At 40.6% G+C, this 19,107-nt stretch overlaps 2 protein-coding genes across 29 annotated transcripts in view; one reads left to right on the forward strand and one right to left on the reverse strand.

Moving 5' to 3' along the window:
* Positions 1-5,245, forward strand: part of ADAMTSL3 (ADAMTS like 3) — a 368,604-nt gene extending 363,359 nt beyond the window's left edge. Inside the window, 2 exon segments of the mRNA XM_033852218.2 lie at positions 2,241-2,455; positions 3,147-5,245. Of these exon segments, the coding sequence (XP_033708109.2) occupies positions 2,241-2,455; positions 3,147-3,253 (322 nt within the window). The 3' untranslated portion in view covers positions 3,254-5,245.
* SAXO2 (stabilizer of axonemal microtubules 2) overlaps positions 1-19,107 on the reverse strand; it is a 120,902-nt gene that overhangs the window by 91,769 nt on the left and 10,026 nt on the right. For 23 of the 28 annotated variants that reach the window (XR_012330316.1, XR_012330315.1, XR_004525327.2 and 20 more), the window contains 3 exons: positions 8,158-8,278; positions 2,247-2,619; positions 1,910-2,106 (listed from right to left, as the gene is read on the reverse strand). The exons of 1 other annotated variant lie outside the window; for it this stretch is intronic. The gene's annotated coding sequence lies outside the window, so the exon portion shown is untranslated. Of the gene's footprint in view, positions 1-1,909; positions 2,107-2,246; positions 2,620-8,157; positions 8,279-11,164; positions 11,357-16,678; positions 16,940-19,107 lie in introns of all 28 variants that reach the window. 4 more of the 28 variants (XR_012330314.1, XR_004525321.2, XR_004525329.2 and 1 more) reach the window with 4 other exon arrangements.

Raw genomic sequence — 19,107 nt, forward strand, 5'->3', positions numbered from 1 at the left:
TTAAGTAAACCCTTTGATAGAGTCTCCCCCTACTGGCTAATCAAAGTATTGCTTCCAACTATGTGTAATAGTCTCTTAGAGAAGTTCAGGTGATCAGAATTTTCTCCACCTTATTACATTTCCAGTGGTGTTTCAACACTCCGTATGGATTATGTGCGCTGATAGGGAGCCTTTTATAGGAACACAAAAATGTCTCGATCCAAAGGGATAATGCTGTGAGACCTCAGGAAGGACTGTAACCAAGAAATGAGGAGTAATTTCTCCTCTCAGCTCTGCAGCTCTGTGTGTTTCTGCTTCATTCTTTGTTCTTTCTGAATGTTATTTTATTCTACTTCTCTGGCCCATGTGGCAGAGTATGGCCACCACTACTCCAGCCTTCAGGTTTATATGTCTTGTTCCAGCAACTTCCAAGTTCCTGGGAGAAAGACAGTGATTGAACCAGCTCAGGTTAGGGCCCTCTTCCAGTCATCTTAGGGGATGGGGAGACATTCTCATGTGGTACAAGTACATCAGTTCCAGGAACCCTGCCCGAGGGAACAAGAGCAGATACCCCAAAGTGGGTCCGCTAAGGTGGCTCACCCTCCAGGGTAAATATCTGTTCAAAAATCAGAGGGCATTCAACAGGCACATGAAAAGGTGCTGAACATCACTAATCATCAGGGAAATGCATATCAAAACCAGAATGAAATATCACCTCACACCTGTCAGAATATCTGTTGTCAAAAAGACAACAAATAATAAATGCTGCTGAGGATGGGAAAAGGGAACACTTGCACACTGTTAGTGGGAATGTCAGTTAGTGCGGCCGCTATGGAAAACAGTATAGAGATTCCTTAAAAAGGTAAAAAGAGAACTACCAGATGATATAGCAATTCCACTCCTGGGTATAAGCCTGAAGAAAATGAAAACACAAATTCAAAAAGATTGGGCTTCCCCGGTGGCACAGTGGTTGAGAGTCCACCTGCCGATGCAGGGGACATGGGTTCGTGCCCTGGTCCGGGAAGATCCCACATGCCACGGAGCGGCTTTCCATATCTTTCCATAATAGATATGGAAAGATATGGAAACAACTTAAGTAGCCATCAACAGATGAATGGATAAAGGAGATGTGGTACATATACAGTGAAATATTACTCAGCCATAAAGAATGAGATTTTGCCATTTGCAACAACATGGATAGACCTGGAGTGTATATATGCTTAGGGAAGAAAGTCAGACAGAGAAAGACAAATATCATACATATGCTGTCACTTATATGTGGAATCTAAAAAATAAAACGAATGACTAGAACAGAAACAGACTCATAGATACAGAGACAAACTAGTGGTTACCCAGCGGGGGAAAGGCATGGAGGATGGGCAAGACAGGGCTAAGAGACTGAGAGGTGTCAACCAGTTGGTATAAAATAAATAAGGTACAAGGATGTAATGCACAGCACAGGGAATATAGTCAGTATTTTATAATAACTTTAAATGGAGTATAAAGTATAAAAATATTGAATCACTATGTTGTACACCTGAAGCTAATATAATATTGTAAATCAACGATACTTCAATTAAAAAAATTAAGTAGCTACTGTGTAGGGTAGTTGTGAGGATTAAAGGAGTCAATCTATGTAAAGTATTTGGAAAATTCTCTGGCACATGGTTGTCAAATAAATATACACGTACAGTGGACCCTTTTTGACAACAACAAAACAGAGGGCATTAACTTTCTATTCTGTTTTAAAGAGTAAGGAGGCTAGAAAGAGATCCCTCTTCCCAAAAGGTCTTTTTTAGCTCTCACTATGAGTTATATAGTGTGTCCTAAATGTAAACTAGAGCACTCCTCTTAGCAGAGAAGGTTGCTCACAAACAAATTCATACTCATACCAGAATATATTTCAAGTGCTTATATAAACGGAGCTTACAGTTTGTTAACAAATGTGTCTTTCTTCTCTTCCTTAAATCGATCTGCTCCAGCTCATCAGGAGAGTGTGTCTTTTGAGGTGCGTGCCTTGATGTGGTGCCAGAGGTTCACGGAAACACATGGTTTGCTTGCCTCTATTGAGGTTGTGATTCCTCCACCACTTTGCTTAGTCAGCCAGGAACAATGCAGATGAGTTTCCTGTTGAATAAGGTCGTAATTGTCAAGCCTTTGCTATACTGAAAGTACAGTACAGTAAAAGGCTTGATCCCAGCAAGAAGTGACACCCCACTTTCTCCCATTGTCCACCTTTTTGTTTGTTTTTCTCATTTCAGACCCACCTTTTGGAGGAACTGCTCGTCGCGGGCTTGTGACACATGTTGGCACGCAGGCCCTTGGAGGCCCTGTACGTCAGCCTGTGGTCAGGGCTTCCAGTCTAGGAAGGTGGACTGTGTCCACACGAGGAGCTGCAAGACGGTGGCTGAGAGACGCTGTGAGCCGGGAAAGAAACCCTCTTCCTGGCGGCACTGCCTGGGGCCTTCCTGTGATAGTACGTACCCCTCTCAGGTATTGCAACCACCCCGAAGCCTTGTGCAAACCGGACCGCATGGAGCCAACCTTGTCAGGGTCTCGTCCGCAGGGCCATTCTGAACGGATGTGGTATCTTGGGACATCAGGAGATTAGCTGCTTTGATGTGGGTGCAACTTGGTGTCCTTTAGAGAAGAAAATAGTTGACTGAGTAGGGTGGTCGGTGGCCTTCTAACAAGCACTGCGAGCCTCTCCACAGCCTCTTTCTGCCTTGGAGTTTCAGCCCCTCAGACAAGGCTTCCTTGGATGGGATTGGGCAGGTGTGTAAATGCCCTGAAGTTATGTGGGAAATGTAATCATATATATTTTTCTAGGGAGAGGTCCATTGCTTTGATAAGTTTTCCCTGGGGTTCATGACACCCCAGAAGCTAGTGCTGCTGTCAGCACTGGGAGGAGCAGGTGGCCTGAAGGGCTGTGACGTCCCCTGAGGGCATCGAGAAGCCACATGGCCTAGCTAAGAAGTGAGTCCAGGGCACTTCTGACTCCAGTGCCAAGCAGTGGCCCTAACCCAAGCCTAGCTTCTTCGCTTCCCCCTGTAATCTCAGTTTCTGCTTTTCATAAAATCATGTACTTCCTTTTAAACTAGGTCTCTAATGAGCTATGTGTTAAATGGATATATATATATATATATATATTTTTTTTTTTTCTGCAGGAGGCTGCACAGACACAACTCACTACTGTACGTTTGTAAAGCATCTTAATTTGTGTTCGCTAGACCTCTACAAACAAAGGTGCTGTCAGTCGTGTAAAGAAGGATAAAACTTCTAGGGGGTCCTAATGCCACTGGGAAGATGAAGCAAAATGTAAAAGCTCTCTTCCCCATGTAGCCGGCACAAAGACACGTATTTCTTTACAAAAAAACCCTCTAGATTCTACAATCAGACAGAAGTCGATGCAAATCACCACTGTTAAAATTTGGGACTGTCATTTCCCCATGGCTGGTTTTTAATTCCAACTCTTTTAAATGATATGTTCCAGGACTAACATAAAATACTGTAGCAGGCACACCACTGCACGTGGGACCTCGTCCTGTCCTTCTAATCAGGAAATCACCAAGATCACCTGTGCATTGTCACGAGCTGCCTCTTCCTGTGATTTATAGACTAGTAGAGAGTACGACATCCTGAAGGCTTGAGAAACACGGCAACTGATGACTTCTTTCAGTTTTAGGGTTGCAACAGGTTTATAAGGCATTTACATTTTAGAAGCTCTGGCCAGTAGTTGTTAAGATGTTGGCTCCAATGGCATTTTTATGGACCCTTACGTTTAGTCTGTGAAAAGGAGACAATCACTCTGGACAGGCTTGTGACCCTGACTGATCCAGACATCCTGGAGGAATGGCATCTTTTCCTTGCTCTTAGAGAACACTGCGTAAACATTGCTGCCATTTTTGCAACTACGGAAATCGATCTGTGACCAAATGAGGCATCTTGGAAATTAAAGGAGATGGAAAGTTAACCTCTTCTACTGATTTTGAAGTATATTCAAAGCGTTCTTTTAAGAGCTGTGTATGAGATTTTTCTCAGCACTATTCTCTTGCACACAAACAGAAAAACCAAAGCCTTGTTAGACCGAATTTATGCATAAGATAGTATTCCTAAGGATTTTTATTTTGGAAAAATTATGAGAAAGTAATCTAACTATGAAACATGATAGCTGAAAAGAGCTGTTTACAGTAAATAACTTTTAATTTGAACTGATTTGTCAGTAAATCCAAAGCGAATTAGCATTAGGCTGGAAGGTACAGTTAGGATGAGAAGTTAAGAGTTAGGATTTGGTGACTAAGTTTAGGGTTCATTTTAGTTTTAGCCTTGGGTTAGGTGAGAGAAATGGAGGTTCACTTATTGTTAAGGCTAGAGTTGGCTTTATGGATTAGGGTTAGGTCAGAATTGGTTTGGGTTTGGATCGTGCCAATGCTGGCATTAGTGACGGCGTCAGGGTGGAGGTAAAGTTTGGAGAAGATGTTGCTGCGGAAGGAGTTGGGAACTAGTATTTAATTGTAAGTTCTAAAGCTGATTTGGTTAGGGGGCTCTTACCTTACATACTAGCAGTTATGGCTTTGGATGGCACACAACCCCAAATAAGTGGTCATACTTCTTTATTCGGGGTCCCAGCTGCCTGTGCGCATGTTGCCTATAGGCTGTCGGCAGCAAAGTTACCTGAAGCAGGTGTGCTGGCCCTAGTCCCTGGTCACTCATAAGTGAGCAGTGTGTTCTGGCTTTGGATTTGTCTGTGGACAAGCTTGCTGAGTCTCTGCCACATCCTGAGCACCAGGTCTCTTGTTCTAACTGCAGCCTCACTGACACTGGGATGAGCACTACTGTACGTGGAGGGTTTGGTGGTTGGGAATGGGTGCGGGAACGTGACGAGGACACACCAGCCTGTGAGTTGTTCATCATCAATCACACTTGATTGTTGAAGGCTTTTTAAATTAAAAGAGAGATCATTTGTACAATACTCTTTGTATATATTTATTATATGACTTAAAGGTGCAATATTTTATTTTGTACAGTATGTAATAAAGACAGGGGACATGTATTTTTCTGATTAACAAAATTTCTTATTAAACTGCTTCACTTTGTATTTAAAGTTGCTATTTTCATTTGCTGTTGTACCTTTTGTCTTGTTATCATTCAAATGACCTTCCTGTGTACTGTATTTTACTACTGTTTCTATCACCTAAGAGTTACTATTTCTCTTTCACAATCCTGACTAGGAATTCAGAAATAAATGTACTTTGATTATTCAGTGGCATCCTTACAAAGGCAGGTGACTTATTTGCATTCGGGTTTTGGTGGCCTTGGGTATGGTCACCTTGGCTGCCTCTCTGAGTCCAGGAGCAACCCTGCTGGGCTCAGTGCCCTGGGCTGTCTTTGGGGTGTGGGTTACAGGATTCAGAGCGGATCACACAGAGATTCACTCTCAGTGCCTCACCCCAGTCATTTACTTCCTGTGAATCACACCTAAAAGAATGTCAAGGGCAGGAAAGAGTGGCAAGAAGTTCCAAATGGACAGCCTGAAGCAGGTGTGGAAGTGGGTGGTAGTTGGGAGAGCAGGAGGCACTAGCACACTTTTATTTCTGGCTATTGTGAGGAGGTTAGCGATGGATTTGAGATGTCTGCACAGAGAGACTTTTTAGCAGCGGTTGGTGAGTAACCGCTTTTAATAGCTTTCTTCTCTTATACAGTTGATGGGTTTGACCTGCTTGCGTCCACTTATACACAGATTTCTATGACTAGTAAATACTGCACTATCCAAGGTTGGTTGAATATGTGGATGTGGAACCTCAGATACGGGGGCCAACTACACATTATACGTGGATTTTCCATGGCGGGGAAGGGTGGCGCCCCGACTCCCACACTGTGCAAGGGTCAAGTGTATAGTGCTTCAAGATTAGCAGTGAGTCTTTCTAGAAAACATCCGTGGTGCTGGAATTGAAATTCCCCTTCATTTGCTACAGGCCTTGGAGTTTCCAAGGTCACTTGATGAAGACAAAAATCAACCATTTTACAGTAACTTGTAAGACTGTGTTAACCTAATGAGGCCGAGCCACACAGAAGATAAGCAATGGGACACCTCAGATATCTCAACAGTGTACTTCCTTCTTTCCTTTTCTTTCTTTCCTTCCTTCTGTCCCTTCCTCCTTCTCTCCTTGACTCGTTCCCTCTTTCCCCCTCCTTCCCTCCCTCCCTCTCTTCCTTCTCTAAGGCCTACGTAGGTTACAAGGAGTGGACAGCATTATCGGGACAGTGGAAAAGTTACAACTTTATTTCCAACTCAGATAAATTTTTCTAGGAAATCCTCTCTATTTTCTTGGCAGTTTGAAATATTTTGTAATCTTTAGTAACTATGCAAGGACACCAAAAAAACTCCAGATTTTACAATCTAAACACTAATGTAAGGCTTGGGTCCACTCTCATGTACAGTGTGATGAAATCCCAAATATTCTGTCTTTTACATATCAACATTTTGGGATTTTACCATTTTTCCACTGTTGTCCTTTATTCTGCCCGAGTTCTAATCCAGGATCCCACATTGTGTTTTGCTGCCTTGCCTCTCTAGCCTCCTCCAATGTGTGATGCTTCCTCAAATTTCTTCTTGTCTTTCATGACCGTGACACTTTTGACCATGACACTGGCTAGAGGTTTTACAGAATGTCTCTCGAGCTGGGGTTATCTAGTGTTTTCTCAAGATGAGAGTGAGGTTATACATTATTGCCCTTCTTAATGCATACTGTCAGGGGGAACAATATGTCAATAAGTCCTATTACAAGTGACTTGATCCTTGGTTCAGGTAGTTTCTGCCAAGTTTCTTGTCTATTACGTTACTATTTTTCTCTTTGTAATTAATAAATACTTATTTTAGAGACAATACTTTGACACTGTGCAAATATTCTGCTGCTGCTTAAAGTATTGCCCCTTAATTTTAGTGTCCACTGTGGATTGTGCCTACAACAATTATTACGAAGATGTTCTAATTGTAAGCTTCTATTTTCTTCACTCTGTCTACTTTTACTAATTGGAATCCTTTGGAAGCAAAGAGTTGTCCCTTCTTCCCCATTTATTCACTTTATGTATATGCACATGGACTCCAGGGGATGCATATATATCTAGATATCTATAGTTATAGATATAGATATCTATATCTATATATAGATATATATTTAGGGGTTGAAATCCAACACTATCATGACTTTGTTGCTCAAAGCATACTAGCTATGGACAAATTCTTAGAAATGCACAACCTGCCAAGACTGAATCAGGAAGAAATAGAAAATATGAACAGACCAGTCACAAGCACTGAAATTGAAACTGTGATTAAAAATCTTCCAACAAACAAAAGCCCAGGACCAGATGGCTTCACAGGCAAATTCTATCAAACATTTAGAGAAGAGCTAACACCTATCCTTCTCAAACTCTTCCAAAATATAGCAGAGGGAGGAACACTCCCAATCTCATTCTACTAGGCCACCATCACCTTAATACCAAAACCAGACAAGGATGTCACAAAGAAAGAAAACTACAGGCCAATATCACTGATGAACACAGATGCAAAAATCCTTAACAAAATACTAGCAAACAGAATCCAATAGCACATTAAAAGGATCATACACCATGATCAAGTGGGGTTTATTCCAGGAATGCAAGGATTCTTCAATATACGCAAATCTATCAATGTGATAAACCATATTAACAAATTGAAGGAGAAAAACCATATGATCATCTCAATAGATGCAGAGAAAAGTTTTGACAAAATTCAACACCCATTTATGATAAAAAGATATCAGCTCGGTGCTTTGTGACTGCCTGGAGGGGTGGGATAGGGAGGGTGGGAGGGAGGGAGACGCAAGAGGGAAGAGAGATGGGAACATATGTATATGTATAACTGATTTGCTTTGTTGTAAGGCAGAAACTAACACACCATTGTGGAGCAATTATTCCCCAATAAAGATGTTAAAAAAAAAAAAGGGAAAGCATACTAGCTTTGGCCATTGGGAGGGTTAAAAAGTTGACTGCATATACACTAATCCTTGAATGTGCACGCACGCACGTGCACACACACACACACACACACACACACACACTTTTTTTCCTGTATCTATGTATTCATACTGAAACCTTGAATGCCAGTCCAGCACATAGGGTCATTATTATAGTCTATACCTTTTTCTTGTTTGTAAACTTCTTTCTCTGACAGGGAGAAGCCTGGCTTTCATTATCTGCAATATATTTTCTTGGTTTGGCCTTATTATACACGTAGTTTCAGAGCTGGTAATGCATACCCCTGTGAAAGGAAAAAAAGAAATTACCAAGTAGAGTACAGTATTTGTATAGTATTCTTTTTGTCTACTGCCTTATGGTGTCCAGTGAGAACCCTCTTCCAGAGTGACTTAGGTCATCCCCTTCCTTCCCACCCCCTGCAGTGTGGTTATGTGATTCATTTGTAGTACAGTCATCCTCATTTGTCACAGTCTGCATTCCTCCTTGCTTTCTCCCCACCTCCTGGGTGATAGTTTTTATAATTTTACATGCAGTCAAATTGCCTCTGTGCTTTACAGTTCCAAGAGTTTTGACAAATTCAGAGAGTTGTTTGTTGATCAGCACAGTTTCTTACATTAACGGTTCCATCACCTCCCAAATTCCCTTATCTTGATTCTTGGTAGCCAATAATTTCTCCACCCCCACCCCCTGGCAATTATTTATTTTCTGTCCGTATAATTTTACCTTTTCCAGAGTTTCATGCAAGTGGGATCATACATTATGTGGCCTTTGAGGCTTCTTTCACTGACCAAAAGACATTTAAGATTCATGCGTGATATCGGGTGAATCAATAGTTTGTTCCTTGAATTGGCTTCGTATGGGTATACTATAGATGTGTATCATTTTTCCAGTTAAAAGACCTCGGGGTTGTTTCCAGCGTGGGGTGATTATGAATACAATTCTATAAACATTCACGTACAGGCTTTTGTGTAAAACTAAGTTTTCATTCTTCTTTGATAAATACCGAGGAGTGGATTTGCTGGCTCATATGGTATGTACATGTTTATAAGAAACTAGCAAACTGTTTTCCAAAGTGGCTGTTCCCACTAACGACATACGAGTGTTCCAGGTGCTCCAAATCTGTGTCATTTGTCATTATAGTTCCATAATGGCTACAGATAAAGTAGTATAGATGGGGACATTGGAGATGATGGAGAGATAGCCCTGGCAGCTATCAAACTGTGTGCCCTGTTGAAGGGGAGGATGGGGAGGGGCGACATTGGTGAAAGTCCTGGGTCTGTGACATAGGGTGAAAATCTGCCCATCCATGTAAAACACCACTGAGTGGAGAGAGAAGAAAAGCTAAAGTCTTAACAAAATGGACGTTTCTTCATGTTTTATTGGACACTGTGACCCTTTGAAAGGTACATCAGCAGCACTCTTTTTAAACAGCCTTTTTGAAGTTTGCTAACTTATGATGACAAGGTTCACCTTCCCCTTCTCTGATGAATGTTCAGAGGTCTCCTCCTCGCTTCATATTACCAGACTCCTCTCACACAGCGATTCTCAGAGAGGGCCTTAGAAAGGACGTCTGTAAATCTGATGTATTCAGGGGCTGGGCTTCCCAACCTCTGACTGCTAAACACTTCCCTCCTTTCTTCCTGCCATGCAGTCTTTGTTTTTAATATTCTTTGATTTTTAGAGCAGTTTTAGGTTCAGAACAAAATTGAATGGAGAGTAGAGAGTAACCCTGTACCTCCTGCCCCCACAGATGCACAGCCTGCCACTATCGATTGCCCGCACCAGAGGGTACCTGTGTCACAATGGGCGACTTGACACTGACACAGCATAATCACCCAAAGTCCATGGTGTACATTAGGGTGCACTCTTAGCGTTGTTGTCCCTGCAGGGTTTATAAACTACAAAGCCTTTCTGTCTCATTCTGTGGTCTCATTCTCCACAACAAGGACATGCAGGGAGACAGGATGGAGATGGGATGGGGTGGGGGTGGAAATTTTGTCTCCAAATGCCCTGCTTCCTTCATCCGATTTATCCAAGTTTGGCTTAGTGGAAATTCATTCTAAATCTGGCAGATAGTTAAATAGTTAAAATATTACTAGTTTCCAGTGCTGTTAAAATGTTGTGTGACTCTGTGTGTGTGTGTGTGTGTGTGTGTGTGTGTGAGAATTATGTAGAGCTTATCCTGGAAAATACTTTATTAACAAGATCTCTTTTCCAGAGAAGATTTGTTGCAGAAATGATCTCATGAAAATTCATTTAATGATGCTCTATTACTATGACTAATATATCAATTCAACATAATTTTCTCTAATATGAAAGTAAATAAAAACAAACTACTTCCACATAATGAAAAGTATTTTAACCAAATGTTGACGGACTTGTTCTCAGTTAAGTATATATTTTGAAACAGTTCTAAAGCTACTAAAGACTGAAAAGATAAAATAAATCATATTATCCCATAATGCATCATTGATCAAAGAAAAAACACCCACTCAGATTTTAATTCATTAGGAAAGTCTCAGCATTTATAATTGCAGTCTGTTCTTTCTACTTCACTTAATGGCACCATTCCTTCCCTCCTTCCCTTCTTGGCATTTGTCTTCACACTGGAGGAGGAGGACATAATTGTGCCCATACCAAGCCTGATTCTTCTTCTGCACCTTGATTCTGGGAGCAGCAATTAGGTGCATAATTACCTGAGGTTACCGTGAAAATTTTCTTCAGAGCTGTCAGTCATTCCTTAAACTACTCTCACAAATGGTTTTTCCTTTTTGGAAGTACTGTCATTCGAACCACATTATTCGCCCCATCCAAGCTCTCCATTCTCTGTAAGAACTTCTAGGGTGCTTGTGAAGCTTTAGAGGGCAAGTCTCATCTCAAATCATACTACTCGTAAGCTTGAAGCAGATTACGTTATTTTACAATCCTTGCTACAGGACAGAAAGTGAGTGCTGAGTAGGTAATTCTCCTAATTTGAAAACAGAGAAACAGGTACAGAAAGAGATTGAGCGACTTAGTAACAATCCCTGACCTTTGGTTAGCACTTTTACTTTGTGCGTTATGTTGTATCACATGACCTGATGCTCGGAGCAAAACTTTTGAGAGGTAGGAAGAGCAGATATTCTTTGACAAATGAAGACACTGAGGCTCAAAGACAAGAGTCACTTGCCTAGGATGGCACAAGTAGAAACTGGTTTCATTGGAACTTGAACTCAGGTGCTTTGATTCCCAACCCACAGAGCCTTTACTTGTCACACCACAATGCCTCTTTCTAACTTGAATACAGCGAAGAGCAGTGTAGCCATCTTGACACTACCAACCAAAACTTGACTCAGGGTTCACTATGCAGATGCCTTGAAATCTAAGGAAAAAAATACTGTTGTATTGAAAAAAGAATCCATGCATCATTTTCAATGAAAAGAATCCATGTATCATTTTCAATGGTGTTCTATTAGTCCTAAGGCACTTATAAATAACTCATATATGAATAACCCTATAATTTCCATAATTATAAACACATGTACAAATGATAGCAGATTGAGGCAAGCTACCGGAAAGTATGTTTGGATTAAAATAGTTCGGATGGGAATATACATTATGCAACTCTCAGAACGCATATTAAAGAACAAACTTGGTTAAAGTATTAATACAAAATGGGTTTTAAAATCCTGATTTCCTGGGGCTTCCCTGGGGGCGCAGTGGTTGAGAGTCTGTCTGCCAATGTAGGGGACAAGGGTTCGAGCCCTGGTCTGGGAAGATCCCACATGCCGCGGAGCAACTGGGCCCGTGAGCCACAACTACTGAGCCTGCGCATCTGGAGCCGGTGTTTCTCAACAAGAGAGGCCACGACAGTGAGAGGCCCGCATACCGCGATGAAGAGTGGCCTCCGCTTGCCACAACTAGAGGAAGCCCGTGCACAGAAACGAAGACCCAATGTGGCCAAAAATAAATAAATAAATAAAATTTTTAAAAAAAATCCTGATTTCCTGTAACAAATTTTCTAAATCTCGTTTAAAAATTTAAAACATGATTTTTTTCAGCTCTCATAAACTTTTTCTTCTACCATAGAAAATTGGTTTTGCCCTTGGGAAACCAACGTTCTGTTAGTTAGCTTCCTTTTAAACATGATTTGATGATTAGAAGGCCTTCACCGTGGGAGCGATCGTGTGGAAGAATTTATGACCTCGGGAATTTGTATGTTCAAAGATATAACCTGGAGGAGAAGGATAACTAGGCAGGGCAGATTTCCTGTTTCTTTGGTGCACACTCGGGAGAGTACACGGTTACGTCATCAAATGGAATAGAACCCTTAAAGGGAACATTTACAGGTTTGCAACTCTCTGTTGGAATCAATTCATGTGGCACATAGTGAGATCTGAAAGTGCTCAAACCATCAAACTTTCCAGATGGGTTGGGGATCTGCTGCTCCTGCTTAATATTAATAAATCTTTGACAACAACTTTCCCATGCTGGAAAATCTTCCTTCATGGTGCTTTTTCCTTGGGAAGGAACACTGTTATTTTTTCTACGAGAAGCTGGCCTGATGGGAAGGAACAACACGTCTGGCCTCATATGGAACATAATCGATGTGGCTTGTGCCGTGTAATTGCACGATACCTGCGGGAGGGACATACTCTTGTACTTTCTTGACTTCGGGTGGTGGGATTTCCCATGGTTGAAAACTGTCACGGAATTCAGTGCTTCTTTCAAATTGAGCATTTTGGGACACTCTGGTGTATGGAGGTCTGCAGATGTTTGCATTTTCACCAACAAGCCCCTGGAAGTCATATCAGTGAGTTGTGAGATCCTCAAAAGGTTGGTTGGTTGGTTGGCTTGTAAACTTCTTTTGGCCTCGCAAACTTGAATTCTAGCTGATGAGGTACGTAATCAAGGTGATGACTTGTATCACCATTAAAGGGGACTGTAGAATGTTTGACTGCAGGGCTGGGTTTAAAGCTTTGCCTAGGCTTTATCTCACAAGGTACACAGTCATCCTGAAATGTTGTTTCCAAATTTCACAGTAGGGGGATAGTAAGTTTGTTCTTGTTTATAAAGTTCACTTTTCTGAATGTCCCAAGCTCTATAATCATCTTGAAAATTAAAAAACAACAAAAAAAGAGCATGTATAAATACTGAAGAAAACAACCACCTTCTAAAAATCATGACTGACTTTTCTCATTGCCATCCTTTCATTTCTTTTAGAAATCTGAACACCAATCAAGTATGAAGGTTCACTGATTCCCCTCAGATTTACGCTTTTTTCTTCACTTCCACTTTCCTTTCCCTATACTCCAATTTAATACGTGTAACTTTCCACTTTAAGATTCTTGTGATTACATCAGGGAATGGAACATCTGAGCCTGATTGTTGATAGTTTTTGAAAGGCAAGAAGGTTGTGTTTTGGGTGAAGACAGAGTTTAGGAGATTATGGTTGTGTTCCCAGGAACTGGTTGGGATTTTTGCTCTAACTTACAAAATGCTAAAGTAAAACATGAAATCCAGGGATTACCATAAAATCAAGGGCCCTGATGTGTGGGCAAAAATGATGTAGGTATTACTCCTTGCTTCGAAGGGACTCCTCAAAGAAGAGAAAATTTCAACTCCACTGTACCCTAGGAAGCCTACTGGACTCCCTGAGCAAAGACACAGGCTACAGGGTAACTGGTACTGTCCCAGAAAGATCACTGGCTTCAACTTTTCCTCTGGAGAAAACGGGCTTCAAGGCATTCCTGAACGATAAAGGGTCATCTAGAGGTGAGGGGCCAAAACTGAGTGCTTTCTAAAGTGTTAGAAATTGTACGTGGAATTTAGAAATGAATATCAGAGCTGAGTCTGGGATTTAGTGTTAAATACCTTAATTCTGCTTCTTGCAGCTTACCTAAACCACACATGGAAAACTGAAGTGCTTATATTTCAACTGAGGGTTATTTAGGTTTTCCATTTCTAGATAAGAAAGGTGGAAAGCTGAGAACTACTACAGAATTGACTTCACCCCAAAATATGTATTTCTAAATACCAAAAATTAATTTATAAAAGACAGAAGATATACAAGATAAAGAATTGGAGTCTAGGCTAAAGTCCATGCACTGTTTATTGGAAAGGCCAAAACTCAGATGCTTGTTATGTGGATACCTCCTTTGAGGAGACAAATTCCTCAGCCATAGGCATTTCTGCCAAGATTGCCAGGTCTTCAACCAAATGATTACTCCCACCACCCTCAAGCTACAAATGTGTGAATGAGAGTGGACACCTGACCTAAGAGCAGGCAATCTGTAGGGTAGTAGAGACCTGGCAAGAAACAACTTGGCAAGAAAAGATGACCTGGGTCAAGCACATTCTCGTTCTTGTGAACCTAAATTTGAAAATACGGAGCCAGATAAAAGTGGGAGAAGAATGTAAAAGGATGCCCTGAAGCAGAAGTGGAGAGCTATGGTAAGTTGAAGACTTCACAATAGACTTGTAAGGAAACAGAGATGATACATGGTCAGGGGAGGCCAGTTAGTAGAATGGCAGTCAGAGAAGACGTGTAAAGGGAAGTGAAGATGCTGTGAGAGAAGCCATGTAGCTCATGGCAGAGATGAAGGGAGCAGCTCTTCCCTCAAGCTTCCTCTGTACCCGATAGCTTTCCATTTCCAGTTCACATAGAGCTTTACCATAAACTCGCTTTTTCTTGAGGCACCAAGAAGGAATCTCTGTTGTTTGCAATCTAAAGTATAAAATTATAGCACTATTTTTCAGTAACTAAAAGGAAACCATAGGATGTTATTGAAGACCTATGGTTCCCTATAAACATACAGGGAGAGCCTTTGTTGCCAAAATGTCTACAAGAAAATGATGTTAATTTCATGAGAGAAAAACAGAATATTTCTCCCTTAACAAACAACTTTGGTTTTCAAAAAGGAAGCAAGAATTTGGAGACTGAGAGACAAGGTTTGACAGCATGTATCAGCAAGAATATCAATTTCAGATAACTGCAGAAAACTGATTTGCCTCTCATAAATATTCCTATGCTCATATGCCTAGAAAATTTATTATTTGCTCTAGAATATTTATTAATAACATTCTATAGCAATGCCTTAAAACATCACAGTCTTTATTAACATCATCTATTCTTAGTATCTTATGACACTTATGGAAAGAAAATATAATGCCATCCACATCTAACAATGCAGTCTGCTCATTTGGCAGCTACAGTATTACCCTTGTTAGATAAGGGCAATCCAGTTGCCTCAGCTCATTCTTTTGCTTTCTAGCCACTAAAATCTAGACAGGAAGCTTGCTTTCTCCTGAACAGTTTTAAGTCCATGAGGTGCTTGCATGTGTTTTTTGCTCACCATGAACATTTCTATGCGGAGCTCCATCTCCATCCTTATATAGCGAGCTGTTCTAGGTTCTTCTTTGAGGACAAAAGTCCTCAGCTGCATATGTGAGTTCTTTTGGTAGTTGGGACTCTGTTCCCTGTGTTGTCTTATGGCACTAAGGAATTGGGGCCAATTTTTATAAAGTCAGAGGGCTCTATGCTTTCTTTCTCAATCTACAGATCATCAAACGAGCCTCACAGTTTTACCCCTACCTATAAGCTGATGACTCCCAAACTTGAATCTCCACTCCAGACCTCCCTTCAAATCCAAACCAACATATCTATCTTCCTACTAGACACCTCTATACAGATGTACAAGAGGTAAACTGAAGTTTAGTATGCCCCAACTGAATTCACCATCTTGCTCAGACTCATACTCCCCACAAATAACACATCAACAAGAAAACACTATTTTGAATTTGGTATCTCAGGTAAAGGTTTCACCCAGCTAATCTTCTCTCCCTCACTCCCTTCTCCCTGTTTCAAGTCGTTTTCCAATCCTGTCAATTTTACTTCCTAAATTTTAATTTTTGCCTTCTTGAGGCAAACATGGAATGAACAGCAACCTGATGAAATCATCAAAGATAAGAATAAGGAAATAGAAGAAACAATAATGTAAAATAAGGTTCTACAGAATCTATGGTGAGATCCTTATTTTCATTCTTGATATCTGTAGTTAGCGTCTTTTTTTTTTTTTTCTTGGTCAGTGTGGTTAGGGTTATTCAACTTCATTATCTTTTAACAGATTCAGCTTTTGGTTTCATCGATTTTCTCATTGTTCTTCTGTTTACAGATTCATTGATTGCTGCTCTTCATTATTTCTTTCCATCTACTTTGCTTTGGGCTTAATTTGCTCATTTTTCTAGTTTCATAAGATGGACTCTTAAGCTGTTAATTTAAGACTGTCTTCTTTTCTAATACAAACATTTCATGCTATAAATTTCCCTCTAAGCATTGCTTTAGATACATCCCATACATTTTAATATCGTATTTTTTCATTTTCATTAAATAAATATTTAGGGCTTTGTGGGCCATATGGTCTGTGTTGCAACTACTCAGTTCTGACACCGTAGCATGAAAGCAGCCATAGATAATACGTAAATGAATGGCATTGCTGTGTTTCCATAAAATGTTATTTTTGTGCAATTTATAATTTGTATTTGAAAGCTGGATATTGTGTGTAGCACAGTAGAGACTGGGATAAATAGTATTTATGTCCAGAAACGGATATACATCTTCACTTGCCAGGGCTTTAGTGAAGGGGGTTAAGTCAGCTCAATCAGCAGCTGAGCTAGATTTGGCTTTTGTTGTTGCTAGGCTTACCTTCAGCGTACCATCAGCTTTAAATTCCTTTGGCATTATCTTGTGCTTTGGAGCGGGGGGAGAGGCGGGCTGGTTTTCTTAATTTCTGTGCCATCCTCAGCTTTAGGCATTCTCTTTGCACCTGCACCTCAGAGAATGTCTCTCTGTAACCTTGCTTCTCTCCAATGGTACACTGTTGTTGCTTGTTATTCAGTGCTCAGTAATCTGGTGGGTGTGTGTGTGGATAGGGTGTTCCTCTGTTGTCCAAGTCCAGGCTCAACCCTTTTTTTAAAAAAATAAATTTAGTTATTTATTTTAGTTTTGGCTGCGTTGGGTCTTTGCTGCGCACGGGCTTCCTTTAACTGAATTTATCTTTAGAATTTATAATTTAAGAATTTATCTTTACTTGGTTTTCAGAAGTTTAACGACAGTTGCCAGACGTGGCTTTGTGTTTATTCTGGGGTTGGTTGAGCTTCTTGAATCTGGAGCCTGATTACTTCATCAATTTTGGAAATTTCTTGACCATCACCTCTTTAAATATTTCCTGATTCTTCATAGTTCTCATAATGTTTTACTCTGTGCTGTATGTCATGTATAAGAAAACCATAGAAACTAAAATCGATGTTATTTTCAACAGAAGACAGCTTGCTCTTTCCTATGTTACGCAGGTAGGATATGGGGCAGGTCACCTTAATCCAGTCAGGAACTGAGCGTGGCTGGCATTCAGCGGCACCTTCAGTTAGACATGGTCTTCCTCTAGTTACAAGTTTCTCAAGGACAAGACCTGTGATGTGTTTGTGGTTGAGCCTTCATTTTAGTGGGACTTTCTCCCCTAAGCACCTGCTCCCAAGTGAGACTGTGGGATATTTCTGTGGGCTCTTTCTAGGCCAGTCCTCTAGCCCACCATGCCCCCTAATCACTCAGCAGACATCCCACAAGGAAAACCAGTCACACATCAGGGGTATTTACAGATTCCAGTTGGTCACACTGGCCTACATGTCAGTTGCTCCTTCCCCTAGGAGGGTCTCGCTGCTGATGCTACCCTAATCTTCAGCCTTGGCCTAGACTTGACAAATGCTCCCAGAGAAGTACACAGTTGGCCATCTCAACTTATCTAGGAAGGGCTCCCCTGTCTCTGTAATTTTAGTTCTTTGCTTCTATTTAAAAAAGGTTTTTAAAAATTTATGTATTTTTTTAAACTGTTTCAGTGGAAGTAATGGCTCTCTGCCATCTGCTATATCCTATCTGGTAGCAGAACTCAGAAATGTTAGTGGCTACCAGAAAAATGTTAAGTTCCTCAGTCTGACAACCAAGACTTCACAAGCTGATCTCAACCTACATTTTTGGATACACCAATCTCTCAGATCCTGAAATTCTCTGGTCCCCACCATGTTCACTGAACAACTCTCTTATTTTTCTGGCTTTATGATTTTTTTGCTCATCTCATCCTAGCTTTTAGGATATCCCTCCTCTTTCTATATATCAATACTTACTAGTCTGTGATGCATTCCCAGACTAGCCTGGAGTGATATCTTGCTTAGTCTAAGTGTTTGAAGCCCTAATTGTTCCATTAATTTTCTAGTGAATTATTCGCTCCTTCTTGTGATATCTCATATTTTTATTTCTCGGATGACTATTTAATTCTTCAGGCTATTATTGCTCTTTTTATCATCTCAACTGTAAAGTTTCTAAATGTCAACAACCATGCTCAATTCAGATCTCTATTCCTTATAGTGCCCTGCACACAGAAGAGTAATCCCTAAAAAGTATCAAATCAAATACTGACCTATTTTCATTATCTACATTTTAATCTGAATGAATTTCTAAAGCAAGGCTGCTAGGGGTAGGTATGTTTCTGTCTACGAGCCACCAGTTTCACAGAACCACATCTCCAGAATCTAGATGTCACCCTTCTCACCATCTTGTAGAGTTTTTCGTTTTTGTTTTTAATCATATCCCATTTCTGCCTTTGCTCTGTTCTCTAATTCTTCGGTGACAGTGACAGAGTCTCTTCACATTATGATTTCTCTTTAGCTACAGACCTGTCCTTCAGTAGGTATCTACAAAACCTGCAGTACAATCATCACACAGAACGACGAATTATTCCCTTGGCCCTTAGTATTTGTTGTCTCATGCCTGAAAACCTGGAAATACAAGGATCACTTTTCCTCACTAGGGAAGATGAGGAGAGAGAAGGCCAGAAGGAACCCAGGAATCCTCAACATTGGATTACGGAATCTATAAGAAACCCAGGTAATAAGAAGCCAGAACCAGTGTTGGTGTGTATGTGTGTGTGTCATATGTAAATAGTCACAGCATCAAGGAATATCAGTATTGTTGTATTTTTAAATAGACTATGTGGGGAAAAAAAGAAAAAATCTTACTACGGTTGTTTAAAAGACCTAGTACAGACATTTCACCAATTATCTTTTATGTCAAATTATTACACA

This window comes from Tursiops truncatus, chromosome 2, assembly GCF_011762595.2.
Source record: "Tursiops truncatus isolate mTurTru1 chromosome 2, mTurTru1.mat.Y, whole genome shotgun sequence".
Classification (NCBI taxonomy): domain Eukaryota; kingdom Metazoa; phylum Chordata; class Mammalia; order Artiodactyla; family Delphinidae; genus Tursiops; species Tursiops truncatus.